Source organism: Xiphias gladius, chromosome 24, assembly GCF_016859285.1.
Source record: "Xiphias gladius isolate SHS-SW01 ecotype Sanya breed wild chromosome 24, ASM1685928v1, whole genome shotgun sequence".
In the NCBI taxonomy this organism is placed as follows: Eukaryota; Metazoa; Chordata; class Actinopteri; order Istiophoriformes; family Xiphiidae; genus Xiphias; species Xiphias gladius.
This window is the reverse complement of record NC_053423.1, coordinates 15,053,232-15,067,088: the sequence shown is the minus strand read 5'-3', so window position 1 is coordinate 15,067,088 and position 13,857 is coordinate 15,053,232. Positions and strand designations below refer to the sequence as shown.

Genomic DNA, 13,857 nt, shown 5'->3' with positions numbered 1-13,857 from the left:
CACTTTGGAAGTAGATATTCAAGTTTAATGGGCACCTCTCCTTGTTCAGTTCTTTTTTAATCTGTACAGCGTACAGTGAAGTACAGTGAAATAAAGTGACTCTAGACAGCCATCTATGTAGAAGCCATATTTATATAAGCCAGATTCAGTTACTGGATGAACAGTAAATGTCAGTGATATTTCTTCGAGGTGATTCACCAGTGGGCAGAGAGTTTTGGCCTTTTCACAATACTGGATCACCCCTTATAATCATGAGTTTTACTATCAAGAACATTATCAGGAATATAATTTTTTTATTTAACGGGAACATTTTAGGATTTATCATGTTCTCTGTTTTTCAAAACCTGTTGAATAAACTGAAGTGATAAAGACAGAATACAATATTAAAATAAGTAATGCCTGGGATGCACACATAAATATGAACTAAAGACCTTTGGGGCAAAGAAAATGCCAAACTAGGATTTATTTATTTTGTGCAGGTGTTGTCTTAAATATTTCAATCCTGTAACTTGCGTGAGAAATTTACATTTCCTCTGATAACAAGACAAGTCGGTAGGGCTTTGGTAATGTGACAAATGGACTTTTGGATGTAGGTACATGCCACATGATGAACTCCAATCCAAAATGATGTAACTTAAGCAGTCTGCGACTTACAATGGAGGGTTACAAGCAGCCAACAAAACGGCTCATGTAGATACAACCTGAAGTGAAATTTAAAGGCCGTATGGACGCATACAAAGCAGAGAACAACGCATTGAACCATGAACACAAATTGCAGTGAAGACATGTCTGAGTTAAAAATGGGGACAATGTGTATATTCTGAGTTACATCATCAATTAATTAATGTACAAAGGCAGAGGCTAATACCAAATGAACTTAAATGGTAAATAAGTGAAATCATGGATTTCAAAGTAAATTCTGGAAACATGTAATGACATGTCATTTAAAATATGGGCTGTCAAGCAAACACACACACATACACTCCACATATGAGTCTGTTACTTGTAGTTAAAAAAGGGATACTGCAAAAACACTCTAGAGATCAAGTCTGTGCTAGTAAAACAAGATGAAATTAACAATAATGGCAGAAAAGAAATATTGACAGCAAATGTTGGAGGGACATGGTATTTGCCTACTCTCCCTGTGTCTGTGTTGGGTTCCTCTGGGTGTCTTAGCAATACGCCGGTCGTTGTCCCTGACGAAAGCAATTGCTCTCTGGATGCCACAGACGGGCCTACCCACCGTCTCTCAGTAGTTAGAATAAGTCTGATGCAGACCATGAGTTTACCCATGAGGATCAAAACAGTGTACTCATACCTTCAGGGTTTGTGTAAGCAAGACGCTTGTAAAATGAGATTCGATTGCGAATGTAGAATCAATACAGAGACATATAGACGGAGACAGCTCGAGTAACAGAGCAGATTCAGTATAGAGAATTTGTACAAAACCAAATGTACTGTATTTTGAGCTTTGCACGATGCTTGCAGTGCCATTGCTTACACCTTTGGCTCTTTGTCATCAATGTGCAAAGAATGATAACGCAAAGAGGTGTTGGAGCGGAGTTGCGTTCCATGGTGTAGGGCCGTTTGCCATATTTAGTTCCTATGTGTTGTGTTACATGGCTGCATGATGTGGTGCACATCACAGAGGAAGAGCAGAGAGTGGAGGAATGACAAGATTAGAACACCTATCATGTGCTGTTTCCTAATATCTTAGCTATAAAGACTTCTGCTTGTTTGGTTGCTTTTGTTGCCACCTCTATTATGTAGATTGGAGTACAGTAATCAAGTAAAGAAACATGAAGAAAAAAGGTGGGGTTTTTTGGTTGCTGTTTTTTTAAATTTTAATTAACTAAAAGATGTACTCCGTAGCTTTAAAGTGTGACTTTGATGGCCTGTGTTTGTGGTTCTACATGAGCTGTACTTATGCTAGCAGGTCAAACATATTGTCTCATAAATTATTGTACAGAAGGGAGCTGGAGTGGTACAAAATAGGTGTCTTTCCTTTTTCAGAAAGCAGATCTTTTGCTCGTTTTTTTCCGCTAATCTATTATTCCTGGAATTTATCTACTATGTAGCATTTCTGTCAAGGAAAAGGAGGCTGAATTGGGAGGGAAAAGAGAAAAGAGGAAAGTAACAAAGAGAAGGAGGGAGAGGAAAAGAGGAGACTCGTGAAAAGCGGAAGAGGGAGGTTGATTAAAGTAGAGGAGGCTAAAGGGGGCACTATCACTGAGAAGGAGAAAGAGAGAAAAAGCAAGAGCAAGGGAATTAAAGAGGGAGAGGATGGAGAGGTAATTTTCTAAATGGAAGCTTTAGCAGTGTGATTTATTGACAATATGACAGCTGTAATATGACTATTACACCAGTAGAGACATAGTGAGGGGGAGAGCAGGAAGGAGAGAGAGAGAAAAAGAGAGGAAAGGGACATTGGTACCATAGATAGAGGGCACATGTGAGAAGTGCAGAGAGCCGGTATCTTTGGGTAAATTAGTGTCTGAATTTTACTACCTGCCCATTCTCTGCGAGCGTAGTTGGCTGACAGTACAGCTGTTTAAAAGGGTTATTAAATTACTCTCATGCAAACACACCCACAAGCGCACATTACAAGTATTCATCCATTTATAGAAAAACAATTAATCATCATCCTTGATGAGATGAAAAAATCTTTTCACTGTAAGGACAACCTGTTTTCTCTATAACTGCTTATACAGTGGACTGAAATATTTATACAGCACTACCAAATAACTTCAGAAATTCCAGAAGATTGTTAAATAAGCTGCAAAAAAAATTTTTTTTTTTTTAAATAAAAGTTTTAAATTTGGTTCTTTCCGTCCCATAACAAAGGTTCCCCCATATGGTTCCACCACATTGTTATAATACTCTTAAGATTTAAATAATTTAAACCATACTGTATATATTTTAATTCACTGGTCTCTGTCTTTGTCATCAGCGGAGTGTGGATCTTCAGTTATAAACAATGAAGGGATCCTTCTCTCTCCAAACTATCCGATGAACTACGACAACAACCATGAATGCATCTATAGCATCCAGGTAATAAATCTGTCCACCTTTGAATATACATCAAACGTGTTCTTGCTGAATAAAAGCAATGCGGCTCGTTCTGGTTTGCAGTTATTTGAGCAAAGGCAATATTCCATTCTGGGACAGTTGAAAAAATCATCATGAAAGTTTGTGGAATTTGTTAGCCATCTTCAAACTTTTGTGAATACATTTGTTGTCTACTTTGTTGGTCGATACATGTAAGTTGGATTTCATCTTGACTTCAGGTGCAGGCTGGGAAAGGCATCAACATCTCTGCTAGAACCTTTCATCTTGCCCAAGGGGATATACTAAAGGTAAACACACATGCAAACACACGTTTGGTGATTCCTTTGTCATTCTTCTTGCATGTTTTTGCTGTCAGTGATGAAAAAAAAAAACATCAGTTCATGGTTAGTCCTTATGTATTTGCATCGTGCGCGCATTGCGCTGTTGTTTTTACAGATTTATGATGGCAAAGACAACACAGCCCACGTTCTTGGAGCATTCACGGGATCATCTATGTTGGGCCTGACGCTGATTTCCACTTCAAACCACCTCTGGCTAGAATTTTACAGTGATGCAGACAGTACAGGAGAAGGATTCAAACTGGTGTATTCGAGTAAGTTTACGGCTAACACACTTAACCTTTATAAACTTTTTACATCAATCTCGCCCCTAAAATATGTCCCTAATCTTGTTAAATTCATAACATATGTGCTAAAGGTGTACTTCCAACAAGAATATATGAAAGGAAAAGGTTTTTCATGGCAAAAAACAGTGGTATTTGAGCTACTATACATTTCATACTGGAATAAAAATGTAAATTTTAATTCAGTGTGAGTAGTAAATGTAGCAAAACACTCTTCAAGCTGTGTATTTCAAAAAATTGGCAGTGCTCACACACAAAAAGTTTCCCTGAAGAGTAAATTGGACTAATGGTCAGTGTATACAGCCTTATATAGACAAAGGAGCATGTATACTCAGGAATATAGGTAGCTCGTTATCCTGTATAATGACAGTAATGTAAAATGGAATATTAACACATGCTGTGATTTGTTATGTGGACCAATCAGGCACTAGCTTGTAGACTGCATCCTATGTTGTACAAACATTGTCATGAGTGGTAGAGGCAACGGCAAGCTGCTGTTGATTTATATGGGCGATTACGACCAGCTCACACTGCAGCGTGTTTTTTTCACCTACACTAAATTATTATTTAGATTAAATTATTATAATGAGTTGTCACATCCTTAACAGGACGTAGTGCAAGTGTACTATACACGACTTTTAGCTTTATGCTGGTAAATGACATAAAACTGGAAAGGACAAAGACAGCACAGGAGACTATAGCAAGTCACTATCAGAATCACATCAGTTCAGCAATTAAATGCCATGTGACAGCTGTACTAATTCCTGACAGATGTAGCATGCGTGCTGAATCAGTTGAAACCATCAAAGAACTTATTGATAATTGAACCACTGAAATGATCACAAGAAACTTCATGTTTGATTAACAAAGCTTTCAGAGAGCCCTGACTTCAGCGTAGGATGGTTAAAGGTGCGCTCTGATGTTGGTACATTTGCCAGTGCCCTCTTGGATGCTTAGTTGGAATTTTAAAAAATCGAATTCTTTAAGTGGAGCCCTGCAAAAGGATTTGCATAACACTTTGAAGTTGTATTGTCTCATTGCTTTGTGAGTACAGTGGAGCGTCACCTACTTACTGAACTCCACTGCACCTCAACTGTCTCAGACGGATGCACATAGAAGTTCGTTTGCTATGCAAACAAAAGACACTGACTTAAAGAACACTGCAACAGTGTTTTTTGTTTGTATAATACATGATTTTTTTTTTCTTATACATGTCTAAACCACAGAGAACAATTTCAGATGGGCAACCATTAACTCTAGATGTCAGGGTGATGGCAGGTGTGTTCAGATTGCAGAATGGTATAAGTACAGCTTTGCAAATGGCCATTTGAAGGATTTAGACACTCACCTACTGCAGTCTTCCAGGAGATGACTCAAATCCTGGTACACCTCGTCTTGCAGGTAATACCGAAGATCAAATCCTGGTTAAAGTCTTATAAGGATAAGCTATTTATATACCTCGTCATATCCCACTCTCCAAAATTGTGCACGCGAATAAACAAAATATCCTGAATATTAACATGGAAATTGAGCTAAGACAGACTCTGAAAAGCAACATTAAATTGGATAAGGTGTATACATGCTCCAATAACACTCCTAATATTGGTATGCCTCATATATCTTTTTCTTTTTATTAAATCGGGATGAGAGCTTAACAGGATCTGTGATATCCACAAGCTCATAAACTGAATACTTGAGTGTGGCAGATATTAAGCGACTATTGCTGTGCATCTAAAGAACATTAGTTCGGTTTTTTTTTCTAGTAAGTCTTAGATTTCCCTTAGTGAGTATCTTAAAAGTACACACTTTCTCTGTCTTTCTCTCTCTCCAGGTTTTGAGTTGTCTCATTGTGAAGACCCAGGCGTGCCTCAGTTTGGCTTCAAGGTCAACGACCAAGGTCATTTCTCTGGGAGCAGCATCACATACAGATGTGAGCCCGGATACACTCTGCACGGGGCTTCCACGCTGAAGTGTATGACAGGGGAAAGGAGAGCCTGGGATAACCCTCTGCCCTCTTGTATCGGTATGTCTGTTGCTTTATGAAGCCATTTACAATTTGAAAAGAGGTTATTGAAAAGACACGAACGGATGTTTACGGACACGCAGTGATTAGTTCATGTGTCTGTTGAGTAGCTGTACAGTTACCCAAGACCTCTCGAAGGTATTGGTTTTATGTGGCTTTGGTCTCAACAGCTTTTTTCACATTCACACATGGCACAAATCAAGAAGAGGATATAATATGTGAATAAATACCAACATGACTAGAGCCTTCTTCTCCTTTTAGTGTTTTTCTTCCTGAATTGATTATGGTGCGAAGCAGTTTTCAGGCTGGAATATTTCATTAACCCAGAACTCCGCTGCTGCACATTCACCTTTCAAGTAGCAGGGAGTATTGCTGTGGTAGGTCTTGTTCCACAATACAGCACAGAGTCACTCACAGCTCCTTAATGCAAAGTCTCTGCTTACTGGACATCCCTTCAATAATCTTGAAAGAAAACAGATAGTGTCCAATTTCCTGTGGAATCCCCTTTTTCATTTTCTCTATATCACACTGCGGTAATCTTAAAGATTCTATAAAAAGCCTATTTACTCAGGACGGTTTACCACCTCGACTCCTTCTGCCCAATTGATTCGTTTCCTGTCCTGCAGTGAGGAATTTGCTCTCTGTCTCTGGATACTGTACTCAAACATACCCAAACACTTACAAACACACACATATCCAACCTTGATTTATTATATTTGTATATCTGCTTGTTTTTAACCTCTATGTATGTCATTCTCACTCTGTAAAGGGCTAAATGACAAATCTGTTTATTACAATTGCTTCATAAAGGCATTTTAATCGATTTGGTTTTGCATCACATCACTAAATCAGAGCACGGGCCATTTTAGGGAAACAAGAAAACCTACTGGGAAACAATTCCCCTTTAAGTATTGACATATTTCTAAATATTCCGTGATAACATCATTGCCTTTTTAGTTCATTTTCCAGGGCTTCAGACTGATGGGAAATTATAACCTCACCACAGTCCCAAATATTGATCAACAAGTCAATAATGGCTATACAGATTCAAGCCTGCAGAACTCACACACACTCAAACACATACTAATATATTCATCAGTATGATAATATGTATTTCCTTAAATGCTTTGATTTGTATATTACGTTAAGCTTATTTTTTAGAGGTGTTTGGTGGAATGATTACATTCTCTAATTAAACCCAAACAATTGCTAAGACTCTACAGAGTGACACACAAAATGGCTGCTGCAGCTGTGCCCCAGATGGGTGCTATAAGCATAACAGCAAGCCCAATGTTTTAAGCACCTTTTTTCCTTCATTGCTGCCTCACTCTCTGATTTTGGATTCAGCTTAATAAGTCTCTTTCCTTCTCACTATCAATAATGAAAGACTCATAAAACCTCTGGCTGATATTCTCTGACTTTATATTTTAGCAGTGAAACACTGTGACCTCAGATAACCTCCAGTCTTAATATTATATTGCCTCTTATTGTTACCCATAGTGTTTCCTCTTTACCTCCTTTGGTTGTCCCTTTTCTTTCTCTTTTGCCTCTTCTCCTCTCTTTTTCTTAATATTGCTCCTATTACTTGATATAATATATTTCAGTGATGAAGGGATCGGAGCCTGGGGGGAGCAGAGAGGGGATGAAGACTGTGAAAATATATAACTGAGAGAGACAAAGAGAGAAGAGGGAATTATTTTCTGTTATATAATGTGTTGTGATTTCTTTAGGGAGGAATGAATGATCAGTTCCCCTTCCTCTTCCTCTTCCTCTTCTCTGTCTTTCTGTGTTTGAGAATGATTGAGGAAGACAGAGGGATACGGAGGAAGAGCGTCCTCTTCTTTCTTAATCCATTTGTCTCTGCGGTGATCGTTAAATCACTGCTCAGTGGCTACTGAGGTGCACCTAGTGGTTCTGATTGCCTTGATAAACAACTGCCATGGACAGATAAATGGTTGACTCGTCATACGTCACATGCACACTTAAATGCAACCATACGCGCTCTTCGACTGCTCATTGGTTGGATAGAATTGATGGTACTTGTAACATTGCCACAGTTGTTCTAATCAGACAGCTATAGATATACTGTAGTACAGGGACATTTGTGGGTTTGTATGTTGGTACATATTAACAGTCTGTACCTTTTACCTGTGTTTGTGATACTTGTAGCGGAATGTGGAGGTCGTTTTAAGGGCGAGTCTTCAGGGAGGATTCTTTCTCCTGGATACCCGTTTCCCTACGACAATAATCTACGCTGCACTTGGACCATTGAGGTGGACTCAGGAAATATTGTGAGGTAAAGTGGACCCTCTCAGTATTAAAGTTAAAATAAAGGTGTCATTCATTCTAGTGCCCACGTCAATACTTTTGTAACAAGACTAGGTCAAAACCTGGTATATAGCTGGACCGTTCTTTATCTGTTTGCTTCTGTCCTACTCTCTGTGCTCACATGTACGGTATTTAAATCCAGCCGAATTCCAAATAAAGCTGATCTCAATTACATGTTTTTCTGTTTCTGTTGTCAGACAACGGAATAAGTATGAAATAGTGACCGAAAGGCAGCCCGTTAAGACTGCATGTTAACCAGCGGTCACATTCAAGTCAGGTCCAAGCTGCTGCTCTGCACTGCTAAAATCCTGACTTTATAACGGCAACGTCGTCTGACAAAAATCACCATACAAATGAATGAAAGATGACAGCTGTGCTGTGATTTCGGCCATATTGACTTGTGAAATGATCACTCAGAGAGAAAGTTAGAAGTTCATTCAACTCTGTGTCAGCTGCCGTGCGGTTAATTGAATGAGACGCAGAGAGAGGTGTGCCTGTGGAGGGAAAACCCAACCTTGTGCTCGCTGGGCCACACTGGCAACTCTCTTCTTTAGAAAGTAGCTAGGGTTTGTCCAAAAACTTCCTAGATTTGCGGCTAAGTGCTTTTGTGAAGAAAAGTCACTAAACGGGTGTAAGCAAAAAAGGTGCTAAGTTGGCAACACTGCCTGTAAACACCCCCCTGATGATGCAGTAGAAACTGTTCGCACCACTTCCTTTTGAAAGAGCAACAGCCAATGGTGTGACTTTATCACTCAGTCAGTCAATCAGAGACATTCACGTTTGTAGCGCTGGCGCCGCTGTTGCAGTACAGCCAAAAATCTGGAACTGAAAAATAACTTCCTTTAATTTAGAGTGTTAATAGATATTCTGAAAATGTGATGGTGTGTAGGTGTGAAAGTGAGGGTGCAAATGCTTAGAACACATTTTAAAGGTATAAATCTGAAACTGCTGCTTGGAATTACCTCTTGAAGTTCTATGCTCCACAAAGTTTTGGTTGTGGTTACAAATTAAAACTGATAGGGTATGCATAATTTATACGCAAAATTATCTTACTTGGGTTTATGTGCTTCTTCCAACTACTAAAAATGTTTTCACCTCCAAAAGTTACAATCAAAATAAAGGTAGTCATAACCCTTTTTTTTGTGAATAGTTGATGGTCCTCGACACCAAAGACTGTTTTGACATTCTAAAATTGTAATTTGATAAAGGGACCATTGGCAGTGATCTTTTATTTTTCTTCCTTGCAAACTGCAGTCTTCAGTTCTTGGCCTTTGACACAGAAGCCAGCCACGACATGCTGAAGGTCTGGGACGGACCACCTGAAAATGAAATGTCTTTGGCAGAACTCAGCGGGTCTCTGCTACCTGAAGGAATTCACTCCACGCTGAACACTGTCACTGTTCAGTTTGAGACTGATTTTTATATCAGCAAATCAGGATTTGCTATTCAGTTCTCCAGTAAGTAATTTCCATTGCTAACGTACCAAACATTAGGAAAAGTAGAAAAGTTAGAATTCCCCCCTCTCTTTCTCCTCCATTCACTCCTCTTTCTCCCTGTCCCCTGTCTCCTCTCTCTCTCTCTCTCTCTCTCTCTCTCTGTCCAGGTTCGGTAGCTACAGCCTGCAGGGACCCAGGTGTACCAATGAATGGCAGTCGAAGTGGAGATGGCCGTGAGCCGGGGGATTCAGTGTCCTTTCAGTGCGACCCAGGATACGAGCTCCAGGGGGACGACAAAATCACCTGTATACAAGTGGACAACAGATACTACTGGCAGCCCAGCCCGCCTGTCTGCATAGGTAAAAAGTCCAGCTTCCATATATTTATAGGGACATACAATAGATGTACTGCATACACAACTTGAGTTGTTTAGGGTTCATTACCTAGCTCAAGGACACGTCTGTATTTGACTTATAGTGGGGCTGTATAAAAGATAATGTTACTGGTTTGAACTTACTACTTAATACATATAGTATGATACTATTTCATTATCCTCCCCGATTTTGTGCATATTACTAGTCCTTTTGAATGAAGATCTTGTAACTTAGATTCCTTTTAAAATAAAAAAAATGTGCTGAGTGAATTAAAATGAGTTTATCATCCTGTATGGTTGCACTTGAGAGAATATTCAAATTTTATGATATTTCAAGACTTATGTCCTTTCTTGTGTCCCCATCATAGCTCCTTGTGGAGGGAACCTAACAGGCTCCAGTGGATTTATTCTCTCTCCTAACTACCCACACCCCTACCCTCACTCCAAGGACTGTGATTGGCTCATTGCTGTCAACTCTGACTATGTCTTGTCATTGGCCTTCATCAGGTAACCTGCAAGTCAGCTGACTTTTTTAAAGTAAAACCTGTAATCCTGAGTTGGTCCGCTGACTTTAAATGCTCTTTTTCATCAGTTTGTTGTCTTTCATAACCAAATCCCCGTAACAATAAAATGTAGAATGAAATTGAACCGAAGACATGTTCTCATTGAGCTAATTTTTAAGACAGATACAATTATTTCTCTCTTTTCTGACCTTTTAGAGGTAGATCTTACATGTATCTTGTCATGAACGGAAGTGTTGGACAAGTGGGAATTATGACCTTCTGGCAGTAGAGAAAATGGGGAAAATTCCGGAGCAATCATTTTCAGACCAAAATTCATTGCCATCCTTGATAATTGAATATGAGTTGAGGGAGTGACAATGAGTGCAAGAATAATGAGTCCAAAAACCAAAAAGGAGTCTACTCTCTGGTATTTTGAGGCACCTTTAGCCACAGAGGCTAGTGAAATAGAATAATGAGATGATAAAGGGCTTGTAAATACCCTGTTTCTTTTTGTTTGTCCTACAACAGACTGTATGCTTGGATTAAAAACTGGCTTCTTCTTTTACAGCACAAGAGGTTGAAAACCATTTGGGACCACTGACACTGTTTCTAAAAGTGGATATTTTAACATTGAGATTTCTAAACATATTCTCTAGTATAAATTATTTATCTCTTTCCCATCCCTTTGTCCCTATGTGTGCTTTTCTTCATCTATCTTTAGTTTCAACATCGAGCCAAACTATGACTTCCTGTATATCTATGATGGTCCAGATAGCAACAGTCCTCTGATTGGTAGCTTCCAGGACAGCAAACTCCCAGAGAGGATAGAGAGCAGTTCAAATACCATGCATTTAGCATTCCGCAGTGATGGGTCTGTTTCTTACACCGGATTCCACCTGGAATACAAAGGTAAAATATTCTGCTAATAGTACCACATTCCTTATATAAAATGAATACTGATTGAATAGCTTCTAAAATACAAATGTTTTTTAAATAAAACTACAACAGGCATTAGCACAAACCACAGATTTTGCATTCTCAGGGAGATACAATTGTGCCTAAAATTCTTGGTTTATATCTTGAACTAGAACACCCGGAAAAAGAGTCAACAATTGTATGTCTATTTCTGATGAAAATAAATACTCTTTCCACCTGGCAATGCTTTTACAGCCAATTTGTAACTGTCAGTTGTTGAAAAATCATTTTAATATACTCTACCTGTTTTTCTTAACCAAGGTAACCTGGGAAATTACTCATTTATGTTTTCACAGTGAATTTGACGGTATGTTTCAGATGTCTCCGGTGATGACCGGAAGTCGGCAGAATGTGTTAACAAATATTTACTTTTCAAATTTAACAAAGGAAGCCTACTGCATTACTCATTTACACTCAATACACATGTATGTGCAATTAAGTCTCCATGGTAATTGACAGTGTGCATCATGCCGATTTTATGATGAAAAAGAATGATTGCTGTCACCATTAAGTCCCTGTTGAAGTAGTATTTAAATAGTATGTCACAGGAGTGAATTTGAGTCACTTGCACAAAAGAATAGACACTAGCTTCACGTGGACTCAGGAATTAAGTCTTAAGTTGATGCAGGGTGGCCGCTATTCTTTTGGGAGGGGGCCAAAACCATAATTTACAAAGTTCATGTACCACACAAAAGCCGGGGGGGATGAAGTTAGCGTTCTTGCTCCATCTTTGGCAAAGGCAGCTAAGTCAAACAGACTATTAAAAAGGCCAACGGAGTGCCTGCCTCATTTGATTATGGCTAGGGACTTAGTTATTATTAATTTGACTTTGATTTGAATTTGATTATGCATGTGTGCCTGTCACTTTTTCTTTGACTCACCCTCTCTCTCACTTACTGAATCATTCTCTTGTCTCTATCCAGCCAAACTGAGGGAATCATGTTTCGACCCAGGTGTGGTTCTGAATGGGACCAGGCTGGGATCTGATTATAAGCTGGGCTCTACAGTCACCTTCTACTGTGAAGCAGGATATGTTTTGCAGGTACAAACAGAAGGATTGATGGACTGGTGGATGAATGGTTGGTTGGTAGGATAGGTGGGTGAATCTGTTATTGATTGGTTCAATAGGTGGTTAGTTAGTTGGATGGTTGGTTGGATGTTTTTTGGATGGATACGTGATTGGTTTAGTGGTTGGATGGGTGGATGGTTGGTAGAATGCATGGTTGGTTGGTTGTTTGTTTGGTTGAATAGGTGGTTGTTTGGTTTAGTGGTTGAATGGGTACGTGGTTGGTTGAATGGGTGGCTGGTTGGCTGGTTCGCTGGTTAGCTGGTTGTATGGATAGATGATTGGTTGTTCATTGGTTGTTTGGACAGGGTTGGTTTGGTGGTTGGTTGGTTGGTCAGTTGGGTGATCTCTTAGTTGGTTGTTGGAAAGAGTAGTTGATTGCTTCTTGGAGTGGTTGGTTGGTTGGTTGGTTGGTTGGTTGGTGGTTGGGTTGGATTGATTTTCTCTAAGTAATTTTTTTTCTTTAGGGCTATTCTACTTTAACCTGCAGTATGGGAGACGATGGCAGACCTGGATGGAACAGGGCATTGCCTAGCTGTCAAGGTAACACACATTAAAACACTGGAGTAAAAAATCCCTGCACATGTACTGCACCTACACAGATGAAACTTATTTATGTTGACAGTGTGTTATTTTCAGTGTATGTGAGTGTGATTGTTTGCCTCACTGCGTTTTGTTTTGTGCTTGCACACGCATATATGGTCTCTCCTCAGCACCCTGTGGAAGTCGTTCTACAGGATCAGAAGGGACTGTTTTGTCTCCAAATTTCCCCAGAAACTACACCTCTGGTCAAACTTGTGTCTACTCTATATCTGTACCTAGAGAGTTTGGTAAGTTCATTCATACACAAAATATCACACAGTATCATGCCGCCTACATTGCACTGCATTAAAAAGTAGAAATTGTTGTTAAAAAAAAAAAGTATTCTTTGTACTTTTTTCAAGTGCAAGTGTATAGCTGAAGTGAATAATACGACAGTCAAGAATTAAACCTGTGATCACAATTTTCTTTGATATGAATTCTCTTATTTTTTAATTTTTTTACTCAAAGGGACATTAAAATTTGTATGATTTTTAATGGGGACACCCTGGAACCCCCACAAGGACCCTTTTGGGGTTTTTAAACTGCAATGAAAAACTAGTACAGATACTACCCATGATCAAAAGATGCTCGCTGGCCATTTATTTTAAACCAGGTCAGGGTTTCATCATTGAAGTGACACTTAGAGATGAGGCTAGTTTTATCTTGCTACGTTTGATCGGTGGTCTTTAAGCCAGACATAACTGCCACATTATAAAGATATGAATATTGTAAAGGATTCCTCACATTAATGAGGCTGTGTGGAGAATCTGGGGTCATTTGTGGAAAGGGAAGTGCTGGGAAGGGTGCTGTCAAGAAGTAATGTGTTAAAAGTCACTAATTATTACCACAGTAACTTACATTATCTGTTGGAATATTCAAA

General features: G+C 39.1%; 1 protein-coding gene across 1 annotated transcript in view; it reads left to right on the top strand.

Moving 5' to 3' along the window:
- Positions 1-13,857, top strand: part of LOC120786433 (CUB and sushi domain-containing protein 3-like) — a 252,081-nt gene that overhangs the window by 179,736 nt on the left and 58,488 nt on the right. Inside the window, exons 22-33 of the mRNA XM_040121879.1 lie at positions 2,951-3,051; positions 3,288-3,356; positions 3,505-3,661; positions 5,523-5,714; positions 7,884-8,010; positions 9,297-9,499; positions 9,646-9,837; positions 10,220-10,358; positions 11,076-11,263; positions 12,253-12,371; positions 12,863-12,938; positions 13,109-13,225. Coding sequence (XP_039977813.1) covers positions 2,951-3,051; positions 3,288-3,356; positions 3,505-3,661; positions 5,523-5,714; positions 7,884-8,010; positions 9,297-9,499; positions 9,646-9,837; positions 10,220-10,358; positions 11,076-11,263; positions 12,253-12,371; positions 12,863-12,938; positions 13,109-13,225 — 1,680 coding nt within the window. The remainder of the gene's footprint in view (positions 1-2,950; positions 3,052-3,287; positions 3,357-3,504; positions 3,662-5,522; positions 5,715-7,883; positions 8,011-9,296; positions 9,500-9,645; positions 9,838-10,219; positions 10,359-11,075; positions 11,264-12,252; positions 12,372-12,862; positions 12,939-13,108; positions 13,226-13,857) is intronic.